The sequence below is a fragment of the Aythya marila genome (genome assembly GCF_965140915.1).
Source record: "Aythya marila genome assembly, chromosome: 17".
NCBI lineage: Eukaryota > Metazoa > Chordata > Aves > Anseriformes > Anatidae > Aythya > Aythya marila.
The window spans coordinates 4,658,709-4,686,099 of record NC_139058.1 but is presented as its reverse complement, the minus strand read 5'-3'; the positions used below and the strand labels follow the sequence as shown (position 1 = coordinate 4,686,099).

General features: G+C 46.0%; 1 protein-coding gene across 1 annotated transcript in view; it reads right to left on the bottom strand.

Moving 5' to 3' along the window:
- Positions 1-18,406: 18,406 nt before the first annotated feature.
- The window catches only part of RTN4R (reticulon 4 receptor), a 73,360-nt gene continuing 64,375 nt past the window's right edge, over positions 18,407-27,391 (bottom strand). Inside the window, exon 2 of the mRNA XM_082774443.1 lies at positions 18,407-20,355. Coding sequence (XP_082630569.1) covers positions 18,929-20,355 — 1,427 coding nt within the window. The 3' untranslated portion in view covers positions 18,407-18,928. The remainder of the gene's footprint in view (positions 20,356-27,391) is intronic.

Sequence of the window (27,391 nt, the reverse complement as noted above, 5' to 3'; positions counted from 1 at the left end):
TTCCTTACCTTAAAAAATCCTTTACTAGGTAACTACTGTCCTTCCCCATTGTTTACCTGATTTTCTGAACCACTTAGGAGATCTGAAAAGTAGAGACAGTGCTCCAATCACCTAATATTCACACCTGACAGGAATTTGGGATGTCAGTAAGTAGGTAAACATGCTGACTTTTTAATGCTGTGCAACTTTTTAGACTTCTACCCAAATATAGCTAGCTAGATTACAACAAGGACAATATTCAGCTGCATTGATTTAGCAGCACAAATTAGCTCCCTCAGTGGGAATCTCTCTCATGTTCAGCATGGAAAACATCAGGTCCCTTTGGAGGGGAAACACCTACCTCTGCAACTCTTAATTGCAGCCGTTAATTGTCAGGCTGGAAGCGCTGGCTGGCTACAAATGAGAACTGTAAATGATGAAGAGAAGATGAAAGGAGAACAAAGCCAGTAGCCAAATGCAAAGCCAAGCGCTTTGAGGGACAAGACCTTGGGGATGGGCAGCCTGGGGACATAGGAGGTCCTGGCAGAAAGGCCAGTTGGAGGAGAATTGAGAAATGCATCAGATTGTATGTGGAAGAGCTGAGTATGGAGAGAAGAGAGAGTGTCAGCTTGGAGTGAGTACAGAGCATCCCTGAAGCCATGCTCCTTGGGCTTCTTGCACTTACATGATTTCTTCTCTTCTCACACCTTCAAACCACAACATGCATCCAATATTGGATTTGGTATACACAGGACGTTCTGGAAAGATGAGGAAGGAGAAGTTGGTGGTTCAGCCCAGCTGGCTCTGATGCTGGAGGACCCACGTGGTGAATGTATGGAGCTGCACATGGCTGGCTCTGCTGCACAGGGGGAGTGAAATGTATTTTCATGATGAAAGCTACTGTGCTACAGCAGGCTTGTACTAAAAAGAAAGAGTGCCATAGCAATTAGGGAACGTACAGATCTTTGCCATGTTGTACAGGTACGGGGAATAGATTTAACTTGGTTCGTCTTCATTACCCATCTGAGAAAATCTTCCAAAATACCTCAGCAAAATAATTACATTAAAACTGCTAAGAAAACTAAGTGATTGTTTTCTCAATTACTGGATTTTCAGGAAAAAATAAAAATAAAAATAAATCTCTTTAGAATTACTGTCATGGGAAGATTCTGGTTCTCCACACAGAGTTTGTGATTTTTCCTCTCATTACATCTTTCTCCAGCTCAGAAAGAGAAAGAAAACCTTGGGCAGGTAGAAGAGATCTTCTTATTTTAAAAAGGCAAAGATTTTGGTTTTGATTTTGTATTTGTTTCTTGTTCTTCTTGTTCTTGTTCTCCTTCTTCTTCTTTTCTTCATCTAATTCTTTGTGTTTTTGGAGAGAAAGCCATCTTGGAAAAAAATCAAATTTTTTCAACTACCATGAACTGGAAGCCAATATCCACTGGGGAGAAGCTAAGTTTTCTCCATTCTCACTGGCATTTCAGTGACTGAAGAGAGGAAAAATCCACACACTCAACCCAGTGCACGTCCAAAATCTTGTAAAGAATTTCTGCTTCTCAAATATTTTGCTTTATAAAAGTGGAAAATGAATAAATAATTGAAAATTAGTGCCAGTCCTTGAAGAGCAATGTCCTTGATAGCAAAACTCTTTCCTGATATACATATATATCAAAAGAAAAATAACAACAAAAATGTACATATTTTTGGAAATTTTCATGCTATTCCAGTTATTACCATCTAAACAAACACTCTTGCTTCTGAGTATATGCCAAACCTAGTCAAATCCCCACATATTGTTCTTACCACATTGCTATGGCTCTGGATATAGATCTTTCCTGTCTTCTAACAAATCAAATGTCATTATTTAAACATTTCAATGGCAATTTTCTTGGGAGAAGCATATTTAATGACACACTTCAATGCAGAAAATACTTTCTTCTTAGGCATTTGCTGATCTCACTACTTTTCTTGACATGGTCAGTAGATATAGGTTTAACAGCTCCTGCCATGGATTTGTTCCACGCCAAACTGAGGACTTTATCTGGACAACGGTTTTGCTGTAGAGCCCTAGAAGCAAAATTGGAGGAAGCCTTGGTTCTTACAACACCAGATGGTATTTGCAGTTTGACCTTGAGTTCCTTTATGCTGACTTTGAGACACTGCCTGCAAGCAGTACTTTTATCTTGAAATAGGTACTAAGAAGGTCCATACACCATGTCCTCTGGAAGTTCCTGATTCTCTGGGTTCCTCTGCAGAGGCCAGTTCAGGTTTGTGTAGCTGCCTTTAACAATCAGATTGTCAGCAGGATAACTGTGAGGCAGCAGTGCTCCACTGCTCATGCACAGATATTTCAGCTGTGGAATGTGAGAGGGTATAGTTACTGTCTCTGGACAGGTAAATAATCTCCATTTTCTGAACAGACGTCTCTACACCAGTGTGAACACTGCATGCACTCCCTCCTGGGATTTGGTTTCTACCAGAATTCAAAGCTGCTTTTCTTGCTCCACAAAAGCAGGATCAAAGCTTCCTTTCCTCCCTCCTTGAGCTGACTCCAGCAATATTCCTCATCAAAAAGCAAGAGAAAAAAAAAAAAGCATATTTGCCTGTGGTCGTCTTCTAAATAAATCCCCCTATCTCAGGAGGCTTGGGGCTGCTGTCTCACCTCCAATCAGCTTCAATCCTGTTGTTAAGATTTGTTTCTCTTCATCACCTTCAGAAAAAAAAAAAATCCTGCTATTGTAGGCATTTGAGATGTTTACATCTGTTTATCTTTCTTCAGATCTCAGGAGCAATAAAACGTTTCATCTCCCTCTTTAGCTGTATCATTAGTTCTGCACAGATCACTGAGAAAAGCCTTCTTGCAAAGCTTTGCCTCTGAAACCATCCCAGTGCCAATACCCCAGTGAGAACATTTCCATCTTCTTCTCCTCTGGCCTCAGAATCCTTTTTTTTTTTTTTTTTTTTTTTTTTTTTTTAATCTCAGTAGCTTGCAAAAGATGTCACACACTCATTTTACTAAGCTACCTCCATTGCAGTGGTTGCAGCCAAGACCCCTTTCCTCCTGCACCTCCATACATGAGGGAGGTTATGTCCTCTGAGCCATGCATGCATAGATCCTGTAAAACACAAGATTTCTACTGAGGGTTCTGTTTCAGAGGAACCTGCACTATTTCCTTTCCATGTAGTCATCTGCCCTTGCCTGTACTGAAGACCTAAGTCTGTGGCACTAAATACAGTTTCTTTTGATTCATGTGCTAATCAGAGAGTGTGATAATCCAGCTCTAGCCTCACAGCTAAGCAAGTTGTGCCTGGTGGGACTTTATGTCTGACTCATGGGACATTTATAACTCCCATGGAGCAGAAGCAGGTTAAAACACCCCCACAATATTGCAGGGAGGCCAGGTGCCCTGTTGCACTCCTTTGGCCAGGAAGTTTGAGTGCAAAATCAAAAGACCTAAATGTAAGAGAGCTGAGACAAAACAGACAGCACGAAAGCCTTCAAGGCTAATTCTGTAACAGCCATGATGGGTGTCAGTGAGATGATGCTGAAGCACTGACTCCAAAGGATGTTACAGTCCTTGAGCCCACCCCAAACAAAGTAACAGCAAGCTTGGGTGTGTTGGGTACTGGCCTGCTCCCATGGAGTTGGGTCATTGTCCTGTTATTCCCAGTCATGGAAAAATGAACAAACAAACAAGAAAAACAAGCAAACAAACAAAAAAAACTTTATGTTAGGGGTCTGGATACAAAGCCATACTTTTATTGGCAAAACTACCCATGGCATAATTGTTCCCTTATGTACTTATAAGACCACAGACTCCTCCTTCTTAACTGACCTTGGTGCCTGCAAGACTTTTCTCACTCCTCTCTCTCTCCCAGCTGTTGTTTCCCAGCAGTTTTTTTTCCCTGTCTTAAATCTGCTCTCACAGAGGCACAAACAATACTGCTCATTGGCCTGGATCTGGCTGGCAGCAAGGCCCTTATCTAACATGGAGCAGCTTCTGGATTCTCCTCATAGAAACCACACCTATGGCCCCCCTGCTACCAAAGCCACTACAAGCTTACCCAAATTTGCCACCATGGGAATGACAGCCAGCCTGCTTGCTTTCAACATGTCCCTTTCAGAGCTGGTGCCTTTGACAGCTCATGTCTGCCCTGCACCAAACCAGCAAACACTCATCTGCCTGTGTGAAAACACATTTTAATTGAGTGGTCCTGCTTACCCAGGAATTTAGCTAAGTCTGTAAAGCTGCTTGCTCTTGTCTCTATATGCAACTCTGCCAGTTGATGCCATCTGCAAATTTTAGATTTATTTTTAGATAATTGATAGAAATGTTGAAAAGCACCAAGGCTTCACTGCTTCCTTGAGATCCCAACAGAATGTTCCCATTCAGTGACAGATTTGTGTTTTGTAGCTTGTGGTCATTTCCCAACCCATTTAACATGGATTAGGTAATGCCCAACACTAACACTTAAAAACAGAATATGATGTCAGATCACTTGCAAAACCCTTCTTTGGGCTATATCTGTCAGCTGCATGCTGAGGGGGACTTCACTGCCATAAAGCCTGAGTATTTCGTCAGTGTGTCCTGTTTTAATCAGGCAGTATACAATGAACCTGGTGCCATATCAGCACAGAACGAAAATTCAGACTTCAAGGTTCCAGGAACGTCAGTCCAAAGAGGAATTAGCTCTGTCCTGAGGACTGGCCCTGCTGAAGCAGAGTTCCCATATTCCCTGTCGCTGCTCCTCTGAAGGAAGTCTCAGCAAACTCCAGCAATAACCCAACCTGCCTGCAAGATGCAGACCTAATTTGGCTGCTTTTCTCGGCACACCCCAGTGATGCTATGGGCACCCACCAGGAGATGGGAAAGCAGCTTTTCAGATCACCAGGCTTATTGTTGTCCTGCATCCTTATCATCCTGGCTCTGACCAGAGAGCAATGCAGCATCAAGTGAGGCTTGAGGTGATGCCTCCAGCCCTATAGTGCCCTGCCTGGTCCCCTCCCTCTGCACAGCTCCACTTGAGAGGGAGTCCACCAGCTCTTGCCATCCTTGCCCACCCACCAGGATGAAGGGGAGCAGCAGCTCTGCAGGTTGGTCTCATAATTAATTCTCCCTCCTGTCCACTGACTCTTTAAAGGTGTAAACACTGGGCTGTGCGAGTGCTTGGCAGCAGCCCAGGAGCAGCTCTGTTTGTCAGAATGCAATAGGCACTTGCAGCGGGGATTTTTGTTTACTTTTTTTTATTTATTTTATTTTATCATCAAGCTCAGCTACAAACAAACCTTTAATTAATTCCTCTACAAAGTTCTGCTGAGCTTGTGGCCTCCAATTCTTTTGGGAGGCTAATTAACCTGATCCTCTCCCTCCATGCTCCTTTCTCAAGACTGTCAGTTTTCACTTGTTGAATCTTAATGTCTTCTACTGGTGTAACAATCTGCTCTTCTTTACCAGATGCCTCTCGCCCCCGGTGCACAGGCTACATTTCTATTTTGCCTATATGAGCTCATGCTACAGCTGCTTGTAAAATAGCACAGCTCACACTTTTTTGCTGGAAAAAATCAACTCTTCACAAAATTTCCCCTTAGCACTGGAAAAGGAAACCACCCAGTAATTTCACTTTTCCACTAAAATTTACAGTTTTTAAAAACCGTTGGCTTGTGTGTGTCTGTGTGTCTGTGTGTCTGTGTGTGTGAAAGTTAGCATGCTATGGAACATGTTCCTGTTTCAATGTTTTCAGTGAAAACTTAAGGAAAAGGAAAGCAAACTGATATCTGCACAGATACAGACATACACAGGCATTTTGGGCAAAAAGCCATTTTTCGGGGGAGACTATTTGACTCAGCTCCATCTTGATCAAAAAGCCATTGATTTCAGGCATGAGGCACCCAGGCTGTTTTTGATATACATCTCCAGCCTTGAAAAATCCATACTCTTAAACTGAAAAAATAGAAGCTTGTAAAAGTCATTGAGATGTTTTGGTAAACATTGAGTTTAGACTTCTTGTGACTCAATTCCTCAAGACTGATGTTGGAGTGCCAAGCTTTCCAATCTGCCCCAAGGGGTGACATTGCGGGGGAAAAAGTTTGCTCAGCTTCAAGGAACAGGCATGCATCAGAAAATGGTGGCTCTGAAAATGCTGAAGGTAGAGGTGTGGCGTCCAAGTGCAGAAGAATAAAACAGCACCTCAGAACCAGGGAGTCAGTGTGGCATATGGCATCACTATGGGATATGGGTGCCAGATCCATGCTTGCACCCTGTGGAAGGACTGCAGCCACCTACTCACTTATAAAAGGAATAGTGGGGCAAGGTGCTACAGCACTTCCAAGTCTCCCAGAGACCATCATCTGCAGCAAAATGTATCAGCACATTTTCATGGGGAAATATGTTTTGGTGCTGTAGCCTAGGGACAGCAAGATCCATCTGGGAGGGCTTTCAGCACAGCAAACAACAAAACAGCACAGCAGGAGAAGGAAAAATGGGCACTTAATGGTACCTTTCTTCCTCTTCCCTGGTTGGCCACTGGTGAGATTGCTCTACCGAGGGGCAATTGTACAAACCTCTATCAAGGAGGGAGTCAGACCTGCATTCCTCATCCTTGGCAGAGCTCCCAGGAGTGGGCTGATAGGAGGAGATAGCCACTGCCTGACTTGCTCAGGGACCAGTGCCTAAGTTCAGGTTGCTATTTTCCAAGCTTTTGCTTCCACTGTAGAAACCTGAAATAGAAAAATAGGATCAGTTTAACAGATTTTTTGTTGAACACACCACACAGTTTTATTCTTTTCAGTCTGACTGAAGTTTTCTTTGTTGGTGGTGGTGTTTTTTTTTTTATTATTATTATTATTTGTTTAAGGAAAAACACTGACATTTGTCTTGGGTCCAAAGTTTTCCTTCTTTTTACCTCTTAATCCCTCAATGATTTACATTTATACCTTTCTCAGTAAAGGTGTATGGGCAATTCTGGGCAAGGAAAGCTAAACAGAAAGGAAAAGTAACATTTAAAGAAAATATTTTTAACCTGTGTGGCATCCTCGAAACAGACAAAACAAAGAAATTCTGTTTGTTAAAGGGGAGAAACTTTCTGGCAGCTTTTGGTTTTGATATGCCAAATCCCATGTGTGTTTTGACCTGATGAGAAGGAAGTAGCACCACATTCTGCTCTCCAGATGCCTTGCTCTGCAAGCACCTGGAGAGCACTGCCTACGACAGTGTTAAAACAATTTCCCTATTTTACAAAGGTCCTAGAAATGTTTAGAACCAGTGGGGAAGCACTCAGGTACCATAGCAATAAGCACCAGGCCATTTATAGTGCTATATTCAGAGCAAGGTAAAACAGGCCACACATTAAACAATGCCTGTAGAAAAAAGACAGCAGTCACTGCACCCCAGGCTGAGCAAGGTGAAACCTTGTGAGAAAACCATGAGATCATTTAGTTCATCATCCAAAGGACTGCAGGGATCATGCTCACAATGATTTCATGGCAAGACTGCATGGAGATGCAGCCCTGGTGTTCCCAACTCCATAGCATCACTTTACTGCAAGGCCAGGCTAGTGAGCTACAGCTGCCCATACTGTGTATGGGGATAGGACCAATGCCAAAATTGACTCCGACCTGCCAAAGTCCACCGTTGCTGAAACGTGAGATTAAATGCAAAAGAACAAACAATATATAAGTGAAAAACAGTTTTCAGACTTATTTAGGGATGATGCTGATTGTTGCTCAGGTAAGAATTTAAATTCTCTTCATATTTCTTCATTGAGCCCTGACAGTCCAAAACCCACTCCTACCATCACCTGTTAAGGCCACCTGGGACATTTTCCCCTCTCAGAGCTTCCATTTCTCCCATCAGTAATAATAGGCTGAGCCCTTCCTAGAGAAAGTGAGGCCTGTTGAAGAGAAGTACTTCATAGGAGCTCTACCATTCTTCATAATTCTTGTGACACAGGGGACTAGTGACTCTGCTGACCTCTATGCTTTGCTTATCTTTCCCATTGCAGGCCAGGGCAAAGGATGGGAAAGGTCCCTGAAGTCCTAACGTTACAGCCTGCCTGCACAGCAGCATGGTCCTGGGTCTCAGGATGCAAGCACTCTTCCTGGGACTGGCCCCTTCCCTGCTGAACCTTCTATAGCCAACAAAGCAGTAGGACTCTGCTTCTGCAGGTACTTGGTCCCAGGGCAGGAGCAGCCTGGTCTGCATTTCCCTGCAGCCCCCCCAGGCAGGAGCCATCACCTCCAAGTGTGGATCCCAAGTGGGCTAACACAAGGCAAAACAGACCTGGAGGAGGGAAGAGGGGGAGGACAGACTTAAAATAAGATTGTTGGGGAAAGCAAAAAAAAAAAGAAAGACACACACGCCCTCTCAAACTCACATGCTTTTGAAATGTGTGAGTTTCCCTGAGGCTGCAGAGATGACAAACAAGGAGTTCCAGGGAAAAAGGAGCTCTAGGAAGAGTGCTCAATTGAAAGGAGAAAGCCCCACAGAGCAGCACTGCTTTGAAAGGCCCTGCAGGGTGGGGAGGGATGCCAGTTATCGCATCACAGCATATTAGTGCATTTTGTTTCTATATTATTATTATTATCCTCCTGTTGCTACAGCCGTTAAAAACTGTCTCTAAATAACTCAGCATGGTGATTTACTGATTGAGTTAACTTGGCTGCAGTGGCTCTGGTGCTGAAGGATGTGGTTTGTGATTAGATAAGACCATTGCCCCTTTCAAAATGAACAACACATTAAGAGGTTTTTCTAGGTCATCTAGACTGCTCAGCACAGCACTCTGCCAGGCAGTGCAAAGCCCAGAGCCTGTGGCCCTGACTCAAAACAGACAGTCATTACAGCTGACAAAGGGCTATGCTCTCCTTCCTATGGAGGAGGCACAGAGCTTGAGAAAACCCCAGGAGAATCTTCAGACTGGAATCAGTCCCTTCTGCCTTAAAGTCCAGTTAAGACTTTAAAGACCAGCTCAAGACACTTAGAATTTCCAGTTCCTGGTGCACAGGGGGTGACTGGAGGGTCCCCATGCTCCCCAGTGACACTTGTGCTCAGATCTTTGCATGAGCTGAGACCATACTTGTAGACCAGAGCACACAACACTGTGTCCTGATGGTCTTTCAGGGTGAAAATATACCTGGTTCCTCCCATGCCTTCATGCTATGTCTCCCCTCAATCCCAGGATGCTGAGAGCTGGCACACACCAACTCCAAGGTGGACCCAGGAGTTCCAGTCTGTCTCACTTGTTCAGAAGTACACACGCAGCTCCCAGGCTGCCCAAGGAAGACTTGGGCAGTTGATGGATCCTATTGCTCTGCCACACACATGCCTGTAGCACTGGGTGAGCTTGTTCTTCAGTTCACATGGGGGCCAGTCTCCCTGGTTGTCCATGCTAGCTAGCACTACTGAGCATTTAGTTCAGCTTTATTGAGTCTTCCCTTGGCAGGAAGACAAAGGGCTGCATGGGGCTCAGTCACAGCAATCAGCTGCCCAGCCTGGAAGCCAGCAGTGTGATGCTGAGAATTTACCAAATCTCAAGAGCCTTGTGTCCTGGAACTGGGGCTCACAAAGAGGCAAACGCCACATTTCTACTTTGCAGAACTCCATAAAAATATATTCTTATTCCCTCCATAGTACTGAGGCTTACACCTGTGCTTCTGACACTGCCCCAGAGGAGTGACCAGGAGATGGGCATGGAGGAAAGCTAAAGCTGGGAAAGGGCTGTGGACAGACCATGAGGACAGGCTACTGCAGTAGGGGTCCAGGAGCTACCCTGCCTGTTCTGCACATTTTCTTGCCACTAAAGCAGAACAGATGCAGTCAAGAAAACCTCCCACTGGTGAGCAGCTCCTGTGTCACACCTGCCTACACCTGCATTGCTTCATGGTGGTGACACAGCTGCTGAAGCTGCCCAAGTCAAAGAACAAGGGGAACTGCACAGCATTGGAAGAGACAAAGCTGGTCTCCTCACAGCTCAGGCACTGGCCAGGCAGGGGGACTGGAACATGAAATAACACCCCATTTAACAAGAAGCCAGAAACTTTTTTAAAAGTGAAATTGTCTCGCATTGAGCCTAGTTCCCCTCTGTCAGCTGAGAGCTTCAATTGGCAGCCAGACGAGCACCTGTCAGGGCTGGGCTGAAGTCATTAGCAAGATCAGAGTCCTGGCAGAACAGCAGGAGGGTGGACTAGATGACCTAATTTGCGTCCCTTCTAGCTCAAAAAAGTCTGTGATGTATTTTTAATGAAGCACACACAATAAACTGCTAACATAATATTAGAGGCTCACTTCAAAGCTCGAATAGACAGGGAAATCAAGGTGAAAGTTTCTGAATTCATCATTATTGTGTGTCACTCAGCTTTGCTATGACAACCCCTGCGTACAGCAGATGCTTTCTTTCCAGTTTTTGATACATGGTTTGGGACCCACCTTTTTTTTTTTTTTTTTTTTTTTTTTTTTTTTTTTTTTCAAGCAAACCAGAAAGGGCCTGGAAAGTGTAAAGCTTGAATGGACACCCCTTATATATCTATGCATTGTTCCAGCCCCACAAAGGTTTTGCAAGCAAGAAAATGGAGTGACTCTGGAGGAGGCTGGGGTCATACCTTAAAAAAGCTTCAGGCCACCTGGGTTCCCTTTTGTCCTGCTGGTCCTTGTCACACAGGTTGGAGTCTGAAAAGTTTATGATTTGTTGAGATGTGTCAGAGAGCAGCAAGAGCAAGGCTGCTCCCTCAGTGAAGGCAAGACAGGGGCTGAGGGAGATCCACTGGTTTTCAGGGAACCCACCAGCCACAGCCTGTACTAAGCGAGGAAGAAAAGACCATGTGATGTTGTCAGGTGTCCAGCCAAGAGTCCACATCATAAGGCAATTCCATAGCAATGAGACAACGCCAAGCTCAAGCCAGGAATTCATCCACTGATCAGGACCAGGATGAGTGATCACCAGGCAGGTCCATAATGATGAAGTAGATCTAAGGTCAAGCCAGGAAATCTGCCTGCTGTTGAGCTCCAGAGGAGCAGGGCTACATAGCCAGGCTGAGGCATTATGGCTGAGCTGGAGACCAGCACTCCTCCAGGTAGGGACTGAAAGCACCAGGCTGAGCTGAAACAGAGTTTCTGGGACCATGGTTTGGGTGAAGACCCCGAGTAAGGCTAGTCAGGGCCATTCAGACTATTAGCTGACTCAGGGCTCTAGCAAAACATACGAGCTGCACCAGTAATATAAAAGCATACAAAGAAAAATGGGATTGCCATGTGTTACAGTATTCTCCTTTCCAGAACTGTTAGACTATTCTGGTAGGGGAAAGCAATTGTTTTTTCCGACAAACCTCCATTTCTTCTGGGACATCCTCTGGTTCATGTTGTGCTTTGGAAATGATCTATTCAGGTTGTTTAAAACCCACAGGTGTCATAGGAATAAGTAATAGACTCCAAGGGCAGAAGCAAATCAGAAGTCAAATGATCCTCTGACTACACATAAATATTCCTGACCCCTCCAGTTTACAAAAGTTGTTTACCAAAGAGCTCCCCAAGTCCAACCAAATTAATCCTGCCACAAGGACTTACCAACTGAGTCCAGAGGACCTTAGTACTTCAACCCCTACAGTGAGCTGTAGCTGTTGGAAACACTCCTAAAAACAACCTCAAAACATGTAAAGTAAAATTAAACACCCCAGTCTACCTTCCATCCCTATCTCCTAGAAATTATGCGATCGTTCTCAGATCTCCTTGGTGGGGTGATTTTAAGCAAACCAGAAGGGACCTGGAAAGTATAAATCTTGAATGGACACCCCTTATACATATATGCATTGTTCCAGCCCCTGAGGTGATTTCCCTTTGCTTTCCTTTCAACAACCCTCATCCCCAGCAGACCCATCACAGTGAAGCCAACTGGACTGCAAGGAAGAGACAGTGAGGAACAAAACAGCATTTAGCAAAATGCAGTATTTAATAGTCTCACTTGGAAGCCTTGATAAAGTTTCAACTTTTTCTGCACAGAGTGAATTGAAACATTTAGTCCCAGCATCCTGAAGTCTGACATAGCCAGGTGATGAGCATGCCTGTTATCCATTGCTGTTGCATCTTATTTGAGCTTGGTCTCTAATTGTCATGCAGAAAGGGATTGAGCCTTGCAAGTAACCTGGTGTTAATTGCACTGCGGGATGGAGGGGAGGATAGTGACAACTAATGAACTAGCAAAAGTGATTGATTCCTGTCTCAGTGTCAGGACACTGCACGGCTGTTTGTCAAGAAACAAGAAAATGTCACTGGGATTTGTAAGCACTTGTAACTATTACATAAAGCACTTTGACTAAGAATCACATAAGATAACTTTCCAAGACTGCTGCTCTGAGAGTGTGTTAATACAACCACTGGCTCTTCTTGACATTTCTGCAAACAACTTATAAATATTCCATGGGAGCGGCTGCTCCTGCTGCCGCTGTTGTTGCGGTCTGAATGGAAATACCAGGGGAAGAAAAGAGCAGCTCTGCCCTTATTTAGGAAGCATGCAGCTAAATAAGAGTCCTCAGTCAGCCCACTCTAGGGTTTGCTCCAAGCAAAAACAAAACACGGTTGAGCATTGTGTCCTTCTCTTGCTGATGGAGAAGCTCGGATGCAAGGGAACAGTCCCCTACCACCAGCCCCTCTGCACCCAGACGGGCACTGGGCAGGGTGTTAAATGGCTTGCCCGAGGCCACATACTCACCGAATGACACTCAACCACATGGCACATGTACCAGTGACACTTCTGAAGGAGCCGTCTCCACTGCTTTACCCCAAGGCTCAGATGCTAAACACAGGGCTCCTCAACCCGTGTAAGACAGTGATGGGGATGCTGATGTCAGAGAAGCTGGGGGGCAGCTCCGTTGTATCTGGGGACTGTCCATGGTGGGTGCTTCAAAAGAAAGACATCCTGTCACTCGTCCCAGACGTGGACACACCAGTGACTAGGGCATCTTGTGGCAGGCAGCAGGGAGGATCCTTGGCCTGTTGGGGTATTGGGAAGGATCACGCAGAAGACCTGGTGACAGATGTCACAGTACTGCTGGCAGCTGACCGTGGGGACAGGCAGGTCCACGTCAGTTGTGCACACTGTGGAGCTCATTATCTTTCTCTAGAGGTATTGCACCAGACAAGTTTGTGCAGAAAGCTGAGCAGATCTTACTGCTCGTGTTGCAGGAGACGCACACGCAGTGAGCTGCGGGAGTGTCAGTTTAAATCCCACTGGCCATAACCAGCCAGTAGGTGCAGCTTCACTGTTTTAAAATGTTATCTGTCCTCGCACATGGCACACCCTTCCTGTAATAGATTTTGCAGTCTTTCCTTTTCTGTTTTAAACCCAAGCTATAATGCTCAAAACTAGCCACTGACCAACAAATGAGAGTGGGAGCCAGCCCCAACCACAGCACCACGAAGGAGCTGAGCCATGAGCAAACCACCGCCAACAGACCTGGCCCACAAATAAACCACTGCAGATGGACCCTGACACAAGTAAACCACTGCAGATGGAGCCACCCACAACTGAAATACTGCAAAGAAACCCAGCCCTGTGACTCATCTGAGCTAGCACGCCTGTGTCGGTGCCATGTAGAGAGCAGCAGCCTATCAAATCTATGATTTCATCCCCAAAGATGCGCTGTTTTTATCCTTGATGACAGCTGGGCCTTTTTGGTACCTGCTGACCTAGAACAAGTCTCCTAGGCTGTACTGAAGGTGGGTCATTTGCAGTGCCTCATTGTTTAGTGAGTGGGCAGTGCATACTTTATATTCTGTCATGCCTCTCCTTTGCCAAGTCCCAGTTTTCCCTATTTATAGATGCCCTGGGAAGCAAATCTGTTAAGTCTCACCTGCATCAGCATCTCGCCGTGAGGTGCTCTAGTTATGGATCAAATCAGAGATTCTCTAGTTAGTGTTTCTGTCCCTACCCAGACTCAAATTTTGGGCCTGGCTTTATAAGGAATGTCTCTGCATAATTTCATACTCCTAGTCCTTCCTGTGGCTATACCCAGCCTCTGTGCTGTCTCCCATCTGCAACCATGACACAGTGATCTGCTATCAGCTCTAGGAAACTTCCTCCTCTTTTGCTTGTCCTCCCTCTTCTCATGCCCACCCCTATCTTGCAATGACTCTGCTTTTTGTATTCTCTTCTGATTTGGAGCGGGAGGCAGAAGGTAATAGCCCTTCTTCCTCACAGCCTAATGACAGGGAACTAATCCAGAAACACAGATTGGACTTAGAAAACCTTCCACCCTTTATTATTTCTGAGCCTGCCTATCTCAGGGCGCTGCTCGTACAGATCCCTGCATGCAGCAGAATGACCATTCCTGAAACACTGCTGGGAAAAGCAATCTGCTGTGTGCAGCAGGCAGAGAACAAACTATCCAAGATCCAGTGCCTGGCCATGGTCCCAGCCTCTCCTGGTTATCTGATGGTGTGTTTCCAGCAAGCTCACTGCAGCAGCTATAGCACTGAGGATCAGACCCAGCCCTAGGAGGGGGATTGCACAGACCCAACAAGATCATCTTTTGAGGGCTTGGAGGCACATTGGACTGGGAAAGTGAGGAATCCTCAGGATACCCCAGCTTACAGTAGAACCACTTGAATTCCATGGATCAGAGCATCTAAGCCCTTTCCAATCAACACCTAGTATTTTTTATGAACCAGACCATTGGTGGGTTTCTTTGACACCACATTACACCTCTCTTCTCTATAGCTTTGATCAAAAAAGTCTTGCAGATGGAAATGATGTCAAAGCCACAGAAGCCCTGTGTAAAGTTTTGATCTTGGTGAATCACAGTTACCCAGAAATAAAAAGAAAAATGAAAGCTTTCCAAAACAGTTTGATGAAATCACTTTTACATGAAATGTGTCCATGTCAGATGCTGCAACTTGGCAGGATGGGAAAGAGAGATGGGGGCCTCTGGAGTGTGGCTCACCATACCTGCACTAGGATGGGACAAATTAGCACCTAAAGACGTGTTATTGGATGCCACTTCCCTATCCATAGGCAAAGGTACACTCTCATCTTCCCACCCTCCACATAAGGATGGGAGGGCAGGGGCAGAAAATAAAAGCACTTCTCTTGTTACCATGAGAAGGGGAAGAAGAAGCATGTCTCTGACTGGCTTGGAGCCCAGTGTTGCTTGCAGATGGACCTGAAAATGTGGAAAAGGGAGTTTTCTTCTAGTACTGCTTGTTGCAAGGAGAAATGTGGAGCAGGCAGCAAAGGATGAGTGTGGAGCTGGGTCGTCAAATGCTGTCAGAGAAGCGAGCATGAACACAATGTCTTTCCACCACTGTGTTTTTACAGTGGGATCTGCATTATCGAGGGTCTGTGCAGTGGTAAGGCATAGAGGACACTGTGTGCAGAGCCGTGCGACTCTATGATGAGGAGCCCACTCTTTCCAGGACAGCCTAGACTTCATTCCTTATGCACTCAGAGCCTGCCTGGCTTCTCTCTGTTCAAATGTGACTTTGTCGATTAGATTTCACCCCTGGCATTCAAGGACTTGAGCAGAAAATTGACTGTGACTTGAACAGCAAGAAAGGAAGAGAGAGAAGGCCTCATGATATGGGGAACAGTCAACAAGTTCCCGAGCCCTGATGGGTAAATTCCACTTAAGTCAGTGACATCTAAGTATAAAATAGATCTAGGCGCATCTGGAAGTCTTGTGCCAGCCCCAGCAAAGCACAAAAAAAGAAAAAAAAAAAGGAGACTGCCCTCTTCACACACACCCCACCCTCACCTAAGTCAGAGCTCACCCTCTCACTCTTCAAACATCCTACAGGTATTCCTGCTGTCCACTGCACCCCCTTCTTCAATAAAATGTCTTTCAAATGGCCTTCTGGTGTCTGTAAACAGAGAAATTGGCATCTGGACAGTAGGAAATCTAGGAAATGAGCACAAGGGATTCTTCTGGGCTTATGGCCAATGTATAGTCCTATGAGCCACTGAAAGCATGGCAGAGTCAGGCTCTAGAAAGCAGGAAGAGTGTCACTGGGTTGGCATAAAGGAACTCCCAGTCCATGCAGGGTAAGCAATAGTAATGTGCTTGTCTGCTTTGTGTTAACCACAGGGAGCATTAAAACTGAAGTACCCATTATACTGATTTGGGCACAGACAACCCCAAATCTCAGTTCTGTTCAGGGCCCATTTATTTGTCATGGGGAAACGCCACTACGTGCAGCCATTGTCCTTTCTAGCTCAGGTTCATTCTGGCTTTTGCCACTTCATCTGGTTTCGCCATGCCCATAGATCTGTAGGTATCCATCCAAGCATTTTGACCACAAGACTCACTGTTTACAAACTATTTCAAAAAGAACTGTGGTGGAACCTGAGGCTGTGACCAAAATGGAAGTTTCTACAATAACCTGTCACAGCATCTGGCAGTTCTTCTGGCTTTTGGGCTTTGAAGTGCTGCTGATCCTGTGGCCAAGACAGGCTGAGCTGCTCTCTGCTACTGTGCTTCCACTTCAGCTGTAAATTTGAACCCCCCAGTACTCTGAAAGGTGCTTTGGATGTGTAGGAGAGGATAGAACCTGCTTTGGGCATGCAGGATCCCCAGAAAACATCCAGTACTGGTGTGAAGGGGAGAAATCCAACCTAGTTTGGCAGAGTGAAGTTGGTGATGTAATGATCACTCACCCATGTGTATGAACACTGGACAAGCATGCAGGCACAGGGATTGTCAAGGCCATATCTAGCTTGTCAAGGCACTTGGGGATCCCAGTGCAGGGCACTGACTTCTTGCTTCATCCTTCAGGTTGAACAATGCATTTGAACAGAAAAACACTTGGCTTATCTGTAGAAATAAGGTCATGGAGCTGGGATGGCAGCAGATCTGCTGTGATCCCAGGGCCATGCTCCACAGCATCTCTTGCCCAGTGATACACCTGGTACTGGCAGATCAGTCCCCGTCTCAGTGCCAAGAATGAGCTGCTGACCAGCATGGGTCTCTGCCACATCTTTTTGGCAGGCCCGGTGATGGATTTGGAAGAGACAGATCACAACTGCAACTGTTTGGGCATTGATCTTCCTGTCACTCACAGGGGTGGAAACTGGCTGTGGCAGACAGTGAAGGTACCCAGCAAAACCCTGTGAAGTTGTTGCAGGTGGGTCTCAGACACTGTCGTGCCAGCTTAACAGCATGCACCATGACAGCCACCCTTGCTCCTTCCCATGGTTTATCTCCCCTCCTTGTGACTACTCATGACTAGAGCAGGGCTTGGACTAAGTGCTAGCTGTACTGTTGTCCTTCTCTCCTGGCTTGTGATGGTCCCTCCCTCTTCCATGTGCAGTTGTTCTAGGAAACTGAGCACCAGTCCCCGTGCTGCAAACCTCAGTGCAGCCCAGGCAGCTTGGAGACCCTCATCTTCACTTACACACAGAGTCCTCTAGCACATGTTTCTAGGACCTTGACGCAGCTCTTGCTCTTATCTGGTTAACATGTGAGAACGAAGTATTCTTGTTTAGCATAGCATGTGCATGACAGATTGGTCTTGCATGTATAGAGAACAATACCACAACACTCTTCCTGGAGAGAGGAGCACAGAACAAAAGCCACAGTTTAATAAGGAACGTGAACTCCTGGCAAACTCTGTGCACAACCCTGCCATAAACTTGCGTACCTATGGAGTGCACAGTGGGCTGTCTTCTGTGCATAGAGCACACAGCTAGACCTAAACAGGTACTTCATGGCGCAGGATGTGATATGGGGACACCCAGACATCAGATGATTTATTTTCATAACATGCTGAGGTCAAAGATGGGGGTCATATAGAAGATGAAGTCACCTGCACAGCAATCACATGAAGCACCACTGTGGGCACAGCCAGCATGACCTGAGCTGCCAGGCTAGGAGCTGCATGTCTGGAGTCACACCTCATTTCATAAATCCATGCCCGAGCGCTGCTGTGCTCTGCAACCACCTTCTGATTCATTACTCACAGAGCTTAGTCTAGTCATCTGTGCAGGCAGAAGAAAAATGTCCCTGTCTGACTTCTTGGGACAGTTTACCTCCACCTGCAACCTGGAGTCCTCAGCTTCGAGGGGCTGGGCTAACATTTCCTGCTATTCTGAGCATCTTGAAATATAAATGGTGTTGGGGGAGCATGTTGGACAGTTCAAAGGGAAGCAGGAGCATCAGCAGAGCATGTTTTGTGCAAAGAAACCCTTTGTTGGCACCAATTAAAGCTTGCATAACTGTGCTGGGTATATCTTATTTATTACTGTCATGTTAAATGCTCAGCCTGCCTTCAGATCAGGGATTACTCAACACCCTTTTAATTTTTCAGCTTTTTAGTCAGTTAGCATACTTCATCCCTTGCAGAAGACAACCACTTAGGAAAAAGAAATCTTTATTTTATATTTTTTGTATACTTGTACACAAGTAAAATAAAATGCATATCTATATATACTGCAATCTTGTGAAGGAAAAGGTAGCATTCTTTAACAAATGCTGCCCGTAAACATGGTGTGATGGAATGAATACGGAAAAACTGCAATATTCATAAACATAGGATTAAAACAGCATCAAATTCATTACCTCTGCAAATGGGAACCTGCAATATTGTTCAGTGTGATGTCAAGTTACAAACAAATTTTAGACATTCTTTTCAGAGCATTTCTTACACATTTTTTTTCCTGTAAATAAACCATATTTCTTTATCATCTGCTGTAGCAAAAGCTGCTTTGTGGGCAAGTGCAGTTCCGAAGATCAAAGGTATAATTCACAGGTTTCAGGACAAATAAATTATGTACATCTCGGTGTCTGTCTTTTGTGTTTTTTTTTTTGTCTTGTTTTTTGTTTGTTTGTTTGTTTTTTATAAAGGCATCCAGTTAACTTTTGTGTAACAAAGCTTTCTCAGGGTGGATGGTAGTTTGCTTTTGTTTGTAACATTTATGGAGGTCAGCAAAAGTCTTGTATTAAAGTGTCATCAACCCAGGAAAAGAGTTAATTTTAGCAGAATAACAGTAAGCTCCACACCAAGGGAGGGATCAAAAGGCTTAGGCTGAGCTGTAACGTGGAGCTGTTTCCTTGCTGGGTGAGGCGGCACTGGGCCTTTGATTTGTTCTTTTTAGAGCAGCCCTGCCTCTTTTTGGTTGGGACTGTGGAAGGTTCAATAGGCTCTAGAAACTCCGGTTTCAACTTGGTCATTGGAGGGTCTACAATGCTGGGGAAGGTCCCAAAAGGGGAATCATTTATCTGCTTGTTGCTGCTGTTTTTGGAACGGTCTGTCTCAATGTACTTGGTTTTGGACATATTCTCCTTATCCTTGAGAGGGTTGTTGGAGGATGGTCGGCTGCTGTGGGAAGGACCTGACTTGCCTTTAGCTTCATATATAAAAGATTTATCCATTTCTGGCTGGCAGCACTTCACAGAGCCATCATGGGAGCTGAGAGGGGGGTTCCCAGTGGGCAGTTTACCAGACCTGGTCTTAGTGCTAAAAACACTTGTTCGAATCTGGTTGAAAGAGTCGACGCATCCGTCCAAATCAGAGCTCTGCAGCCTTTTGAGGTCTCTCCCTGCCAGGTGGGGGGGAAGGTGGCACTCTAGCTCTGAGGACGATCCTTTAAACTGCCTAAACCAATTCCAGAGGGATCGAGCCTGGCAGTCGCAGATCCACTGGTTGCCATTTAAGCGCAGGTACTGGAGGGACACCAGAGGAGCCATGGTTTCCCCTGTGAGCACGGTCAGGTTGTTGTTAAATAGATATAAGGTCATCACTTTCCCAAGGTCATGGAAAGACCGGCGGTGAACCAGGCTGACTCTGTTCTGGTGCAGAAGCAGACGGTCAAGGTTGATTAGCCCACGAAAGACGTTCTCTGACAAGCTCTTGATTTTGTTACCATGCAAAAACAGGTAGGTGAGGTTTGCGAGATCTATGAAAGTGTCATCCAGCAGGTTCTGTAGATTGTTATCCTGAAGGTAGAGATATTGCAAGGAAAACAATCCCCGAAAAAGCCCTGTGGAGAGCTCCAGGAGCCCACATCGGTCCAGATGTAAGGTGTGGAGGTGAACAAGACCACGGAATGTGACAGGATTGATAGACTTCAGGTTTGTGTTGTCACTGAGATCTAACTCCTCCAGTTTGCTGAGTCCATAGAAAGCTCCAGGCTCAATGAGGCTGATGTTGTTGGAGTGGATCCAAAGAATCGTCATGTTGCGACAGGAGGTGAAGCTGGTGGACCTCACAAGGGTTATCTTGTTGTTGTGCAAGAAGATGCGCTGGCTCTGGATGGGTATCTCTGTGGGGATTGCTGTCAGTCCTTGCTGCTGACAACTTATTGTAATCTTCGGTTCGCTGTAGCATACACACGCCCCAGGGCAAGACTCCACTTCTGACTGGATGTTCAAGCAAAGCACCAAAATCAGCAGTTTGCTTCCTAAAGGACAACAAAAATAGTATGCAAATTAGCCAGGGTCACGGGAGAGCACTTTTCTCTGCAACTAATAGATGAGCATGAATATCAACCTTCTAAATGCATTGACATTAACCACAAACAACATATGCCAGGGGAGCCAAACAGTTAAAATGAAGAATTAAAAATGTTCTACCGCTTAGCACAATAGTTAAAAGCAATACACACTCAGAGAGAGAAATCCTGAGCACTTCCTTGGCCTTTTGCACTTGGGAGACCTCTGACTTTGGTCACAAAAGTAAGTGATAGTCATTATGTATTTGCATCATAGGTCTTGAATGCATGTCTAAAATAAGCCTGGTTCTAAGGAGCTTACCTCTGAGCAAAAGGGCTGTCTCCTCAGGGGCCATTTGTCTCTATCACAGGCACCTTTAGCACAGTCCGGGCTGTGAGAAAGCACCTGCAGTGGCAGAGCTGTGCTAGGCAACTCTGTGTCCCATCCAGTGCGACCAGCTCCTTGCCTGCCTGCACTCAAAATGTAAGATAAGGCTTCTGTGACTTTCCATGAACAATTTCTGATTGATCCAGTCTTTCTGCAAGAAATAACTGCAAGGGATTCTCAGAATAACTTACAGGTCAGACCTGCCTGCAAAGGCCTTGGAGCCAAGAGCATCCTTCAGTAGTCAGACCTTTACACCACACATTTGGGCTTCCCTTCCTCTCTCCTCTTCTGCCCTCTGAATCTGTGCCACTGAGGAAGAGGAGAAAAGAGAGAGTTTTCCAGAGGGCAGTGCTGTTCTTGGAGGAAATCATGTACAAGCCTTAATTCAGAGATTCCTCAAAGCTTACAAGGCAGAAGCAGGTTTTGTGCATCCCAAGAGCTCAGGCAACCCAGTGGGGTTAAAGAGCCCCCGAGAGGAACATTTTTTCATGGTGACAACCACCTGCTTTCCCAGGAGCTGGACTGCAAGGGACCATGGGGCCTCGAATCACAGTGAAGTATTTGGATTCCTCACATCTGAGGCATGTTTGGGAGGGGCCTGCAAGATGGGCAGAGGTAGGGCAGAGGCGTGCAGCCAACACCAGCTTCTGAAAGGGGACCTGGGAAAGAGTTGGTGTGAATGAAGCCAGTTTCAACAATGCTTTACCAGCAATTAGCAGCAAGTAATTAAATCTCTGCCTCTAAACCACATACTGAAGCTAAAACAAATGGGCAGCAGCCATAGCAGCGGGATGCTCCATTTGTGTAACACCATGTGTGACCAGGGATGTGTGTGTCTCCTTCCCAGCTCATTACAGCACCTCTGGCAAAGGGATACACTCCTCCCAGTCACTGGGGAGCCCCAGCCCAAGCACAAACAGCAGCTGTGGGAGGTTTTCTCTTCCTTGAAAGACTGAAAATGTTTGTTTAGGCATTTTGATGCCTCATTACACTTTAAGGTAGAATAGCAGAGTTCAGAAATCCAGGAAAAAGAAGAGAAGACAAGATAGTAAAGTCACTTTTCTGTCACGAAAGGCTGGGATCTAGGCCTGAGATTCCTTCTAGTAAAAATAATTCATCAAGCGCAGCTAATAAATCTGTGGAGATCCAACAGTCCAATATAGACAGGAGACTCCTATACATCATCGTTCACATGGGAGAAAAAATAACAGCTCAGCATGCTGAGATAATTTGAGCCTGATATTATTAGCTGCTGAGCATCCCTGGAAGGCAGTGTGTTGAGAGCAGTATTATGACACATTCTGGCTGTCATGTTTTGACATATCATGTCCCACTGTATGGAGTAAAGTAACACGAGACAACTGAAATCCCCCGCTGGAGACATGTCACACCAAGAGGAGCTTCATGGGAAATTAAAACAATGTCAGCATCCCCCTGACCAGCACAATTCCTCTCCAGCTGATAATGAAAAACTGCAGCCAGAGAAACACACCTTTCCGGAGCCTCTTCCATGATTCAGATGATGGGGACCCAGGTGGTACTGCAGCTATGTGACACGCTCCAGCAGGACCACTTTTGGCCTGTGGGCACCACTGCAGACTCCATGGCTCTTCCCAGCTGCTCCTGGTAATACCACAGGAGCTGCAGCCTACTCAGGGAATATCCAACCACAACCCAGATGCATCCACACACCTTAAACATGTGATATGTTCACAGCAGAATGGATGCAAAGCACCATTCCTATGGGAGAGGAATCACAGTGACAGTACTCCTGGTCTAGTTCCAGACAAGGGAGGCAAGTGCATAATAAATATATGTATACATGGGGAGAGAAAGAGAGAACATGAAGCAGCCAGCAGAGAACAAGGGATGCATGTGAATATCACCCTGGCCTGTGCTAGCCCTTCCAGACAACCACGCTCTCCTCTTCCTCCACCCCCTGCATCACTTGATGGTTGTACGCAGAGTGTGCCCCTTTCTTAAAGGCAGAGCTTCCAGGGCTAAGTAGCCAAGTTTTGTCTCAGCTTTTGGGTGTTTGCAGAGCTCAAGACATGCTACAGCTTCTCCCCAGCACAAAGGAACAGAAGGAAAGGAGCAAATCCTTCTCCCTTTTTTTCTCCCATTGCTGCTGCTGCCTCTGCAGCTGTCGGGAGCTGTGAGTCAGTGGCACTGATAGCTGGCTGCCAGTGGAGCAGCACAGGGAAATTAATTACAGTCAGGGCTAGCCTGTGTGCTTTAATTAGGGACCTGGTGTTCATGAGCTGCTCGGATGAGCTCTTTCCACCAGAGACAGTTGCTGTCAATCACCCCCTAAAGCTTTTTTCCAGTTTCCCTCCTGCTGTGCAGCTCAGCTGTGTCCTGGCTGAGCCGCGCTGAAGTTCAGTGCCCAGCAGGCACCAGAGTGTCCAGCCAGTGCAAGGCTTGAAGCAAGCACAGGTGTGGGTGCAGACCACAAGCAGCTTTGGGAAGTGAAGGCGATGCTGCAGCCCCCTTATTCCCAGTCCTGTAGCAGAGACTGGAGAGACTGTGCCTTGGCCTGTCCCTGCTACTCCAAGGAGCTTCTCCATCACTGGCGTTTCAAGGTCCAAACGGGTAACTTCCTCATGCTAGGCGTGCCCCATCTGCGGAACCCACCAAGTGCTGTGAGGCATGAAGACTTTGCACCAGGATAGTTTCACCTGTCCCATTCCAAGCAAATATTACCTGGGTCTGACTGCCCAGTTGCTAAGTGAGTGACTACTTTAGGAATGGGATGAGCACAGGGCAGGGTCCTGGGACAAGAAGATTGCTAAGACTTGACATCAGGACATGTTAATTAAGCCACACAGATTTAGGATGGCTTGGAGCACAGCAGAGCTTTTTACTGTCTGCCTGGACTACACCCATGTATTTTCAGGTAATCTCTTGCTTTAGATCAAGTCCTGCAAGACTGAATTACGCCAACTGGCACTGCTGGGGCTGAAGTCTATCAGCCTGAAACATGCCCCTATTTTGGGGCACAATGTCATAATACAGATCACAGACCCAAGCCCCTTCCTGCTGAGAAATATTCCCCAAATACACTCTGGAAGGGACACAGCCTGACAGTGCCCAGAGCCTGAACACTGTCCTGCATATCACACTGCATTTTTTCCCTTGGCAAAAAATGGAGGGGAAGGATGAGGCTCTTCAGAGGGTGGTCAAGCAAAGACCACATAGACTCAGCTTAAAACTTGCCAGGAGTAGAGTGAATGCCATGGGCTCCTGCTCTTCCTGAGACAGACCAAGGATTTGTGATGCTGAGGGATTCCAGTGGGTGCTACTCTGAGTATGAAGGTCACCAGATAGGCAGAGCCCTGGCTGAGGGCATAAGAAAACAGGAATCCAGGGGGCTGTGGCAGGAAAACCCCCACTATGCCTCAGCCTGGCTGACATGGGCAAACACCATCATTCATTTTCCTGGAATGTTGGGTTAAGCTCTGCTTGCCCCTGAGGAAAAGAATCTTGGAATAACATGCCTCTTAGATGAAAAGCCATTCCTACCCATTCCAGATTATGATTAAAACTTAACTGGATAGTTCCAGTCAAAAGCAGAAGATGAAAGAAAATCCAGTACCTGGAACCTTCAGTCCCTCCAAGAGTTTGGCTTTGAGCTTAGCATTTGTTCCTCCAGAGCTTTCTTAAAAGCCAGAAACCTCCTTCAGTCAAACTGCTGTACTTCCCCTTTGCCATCTCAGAAGTGTTATGACTCATGGAACTGGGAAGCAATTAAAGTGGGTCCATTATCTGTCTTTCCGCTAGTCCCCTGTGCGATCGCATTGTCAAACATGGCAATTAGAAAGAAAAGGCTCCGGGGGCCTGTAATAGATGCTTTGCAAACTTTTTAAGAGGCCAAAGCAAAATGCAATTTTCTGCAGTTTGCAGAGCCGTGGCCTTTCTCTGCCGCTCTGCACTTGTCTCTATTGATTTGGAGATATTATAATGCGGCTTTCCTACAGTGGAGGGTCAATAATCATTTGAATTCTCTCCTGGTTGGGCATAAAGGGAGTGCTTTACAATACAAAGCCTTTTGCTGATGCACACAGCATTTTGCCTTTGTTTATAGTACAGAAACACCTTGGCTGCTTAATTCCCTGTTCTCAACTGGTATTGTTTGAAATTCAGCGCATGGCTTTGAAAGACACTCTCTAAAGCAGCTTCAGTGTCTTCCGCTCTGCCCTGTAGCCAAAGGTGGGTCTGCATGTGCGTGAGTGAGTGTGAGTGCATGTGCGCCAAAAGGAAGAGGGCAGCACTTTTATTCATTTCAAGTTGAAGTTGAGTTAAGAAGTGAAAGAAGTAGGAGAATTGATTTAGATGAGTCTCACCCCAGGCTGGATTTTCCCTCCCAGTTGCTGCCTCCTCACTCTGCTGCAGAGAGGATCACAAACTTTGTGATGGTGCAGCTGGAGTGGCTGCAAGGTGAGGAGGGGGGGAAAGGGGAAGGGCTGTGCCATCACTCCCACCTGGGAGAAGTAAGCAGTGTTACAGCTCTGGGGAACCAAGGACTTGAAGCAAGTACTGACAGAACAGGTCTCTGCTGGCAAGCGCCCGCGGGCAGCCACCTGGCAGCAGGACATTGTGGGGTTGCTGCAGGTCCTGTGGCATCTGCAGCTCTGTGGGGATGTTGGGGTGTCAGGCACCCCTGTGGAGGGGAACAGTCCATGGGTCACCGAAGCTCTATGTCTAATCCAGTATGCTCAATTGCTCTCCAGGCTCAGGTGACTGAGTCAGTTTGATCTCTTTGGGATGATGCTGGAGCTCAATGTCCCTGCTCACACCACTACTGGCATAGGCTGCCCTGAAAAGCTGTGGATGCCCCATCCCTGGAATTGCTCAAAGCCAGGTTAAATGGGGTTTTCAGCAACCTGATCTGCTGGAAGGTCTCCCTGCCCATGGCAGGGCATTAGAACTAGGTGCTCTTTAAGGTCCCTTCCAACTCAAACCATTCTATGATTCTACGAAAATGCATACACCTTGTTCCAGTACTGAATCACAGCTGTCTAAAAATAGGTGGCTAATTCCCTCTTAGGCACACCTGAGGGTATGATATGCCAACAGGAGAGCTGGAAGATTGGGCACAGCTCCTCTGGGAGACCCATGCTCAGCAGCTGCAGCCAGCTGTGACATAAATGGCACCAAGCAGCAGTATTTAGGCACCAGAATCTTCTACAGGTACAGTCTCTGATCCCACACACTCTGGAATTGCGTCTTGATCCATGAACCTTTGGGACTGTGGTACTCTGTATTCTCTTTGTCAGTGCAACTTCAGTTCTGCTCATTGGTATATCCAGTCTCTACCCTGAATAAGACAGAATTTCAGTGGAAAAAAAATACAATATGGTCAGGAATGAAAGGTCATTTCCGTAATGCATCCAGGCAATAGATGTGCCATTTCCTAACTTCTAGGTGTTCATCTTTTCCACCTAAATCATACTCCCTTAATGTGATTTTCAGACTTAATATTGCAGGGACATTTTTAAGGGGAAACGGTAAAAGCGAGCTATATCATGTGCAATTCTTAGATTCCCTCCTCACCAATCTCCAGAGGGGTTTGAATACTGATTCTTCAGCACTGCTTAGGGCTGAACTGCAAGACTTGTTACGTGAGCTGTGTGCAGCACAAATTCCAACCAGGGCAGCTCCATCCATTCACAGGCAGGTGCCAAAGCAGCTCCTGGCTGCTGGTGCGCCCCATCCCTGCCAGGGGCTCTCCAGTGCTCCCAGCATTTTGGCAGCGGCATTGGCTCAAGCTGACATTTGGGCAGGGTTATTCTTTTGGTGGTTTGCCAGTGTTTCTCTCAGCAACATCAGAGAAGGAAGGAAAAGGTGATACTTAACAGTTTATATTTCAGCCAATATGAATATGAATTTCATGAGGAAGAAAAAGAAAAAAAAAAAAAAAAAGTCTCCTATAGCCAGAGGGTTTTCCTCCTGCTGAATTTCAAAGATTTGCTGCAAGCCATGGAGGTGTGAGAGATTCACAAAGAAAAGGTCATGAGAATCCTTTATAGGGGAAAATATCAAGGGATTTAAATACAGGAGTCATTAGGTCCCAGTATAACAATAACACTTGTACCAATTATTATAGCCTAGTAATTCCCTGTGAGGCCAGGAAATGAGAAGGAGAAAAGCCCTGTTCATTATAACACAGTAACATGAGAAAAGCTGCACTGACTCAGACAAAGAGGCATTTGGGTTGGTCTGAGACAGCTGTCAGGAGTAGATGGAGATGGAAAGGCTCACAAAATGGTGTGAGCATTGCCTTGGCATCTTTTCATTGAAAAACAGTGGCCCAGGACCTGCTTGAGCCACTTTCACTTCTCTTTAGCAGACCTTGAAACCTTTCTATTCTTTCAGGTTTTCACTAAGCCATAGGTCATTGCATCAATGCTGCTCCAGACATTTTTGCTTCACTTCTCTGCATCTTTTCCAGGTTTTCTTCACTGTTGGGGTAGGAGGACAGGACTCAGGATGCAACTGCAGCATGGACTTACTACAGAGCTTTAGATGTCCTTTTCTGTCCCTCGCAGTTCCTGCACTCTGTTGTCTATTTAACTATCATTCAGCATTAGGCTGAAGTTTTCAGAGAGCCCTCCACAA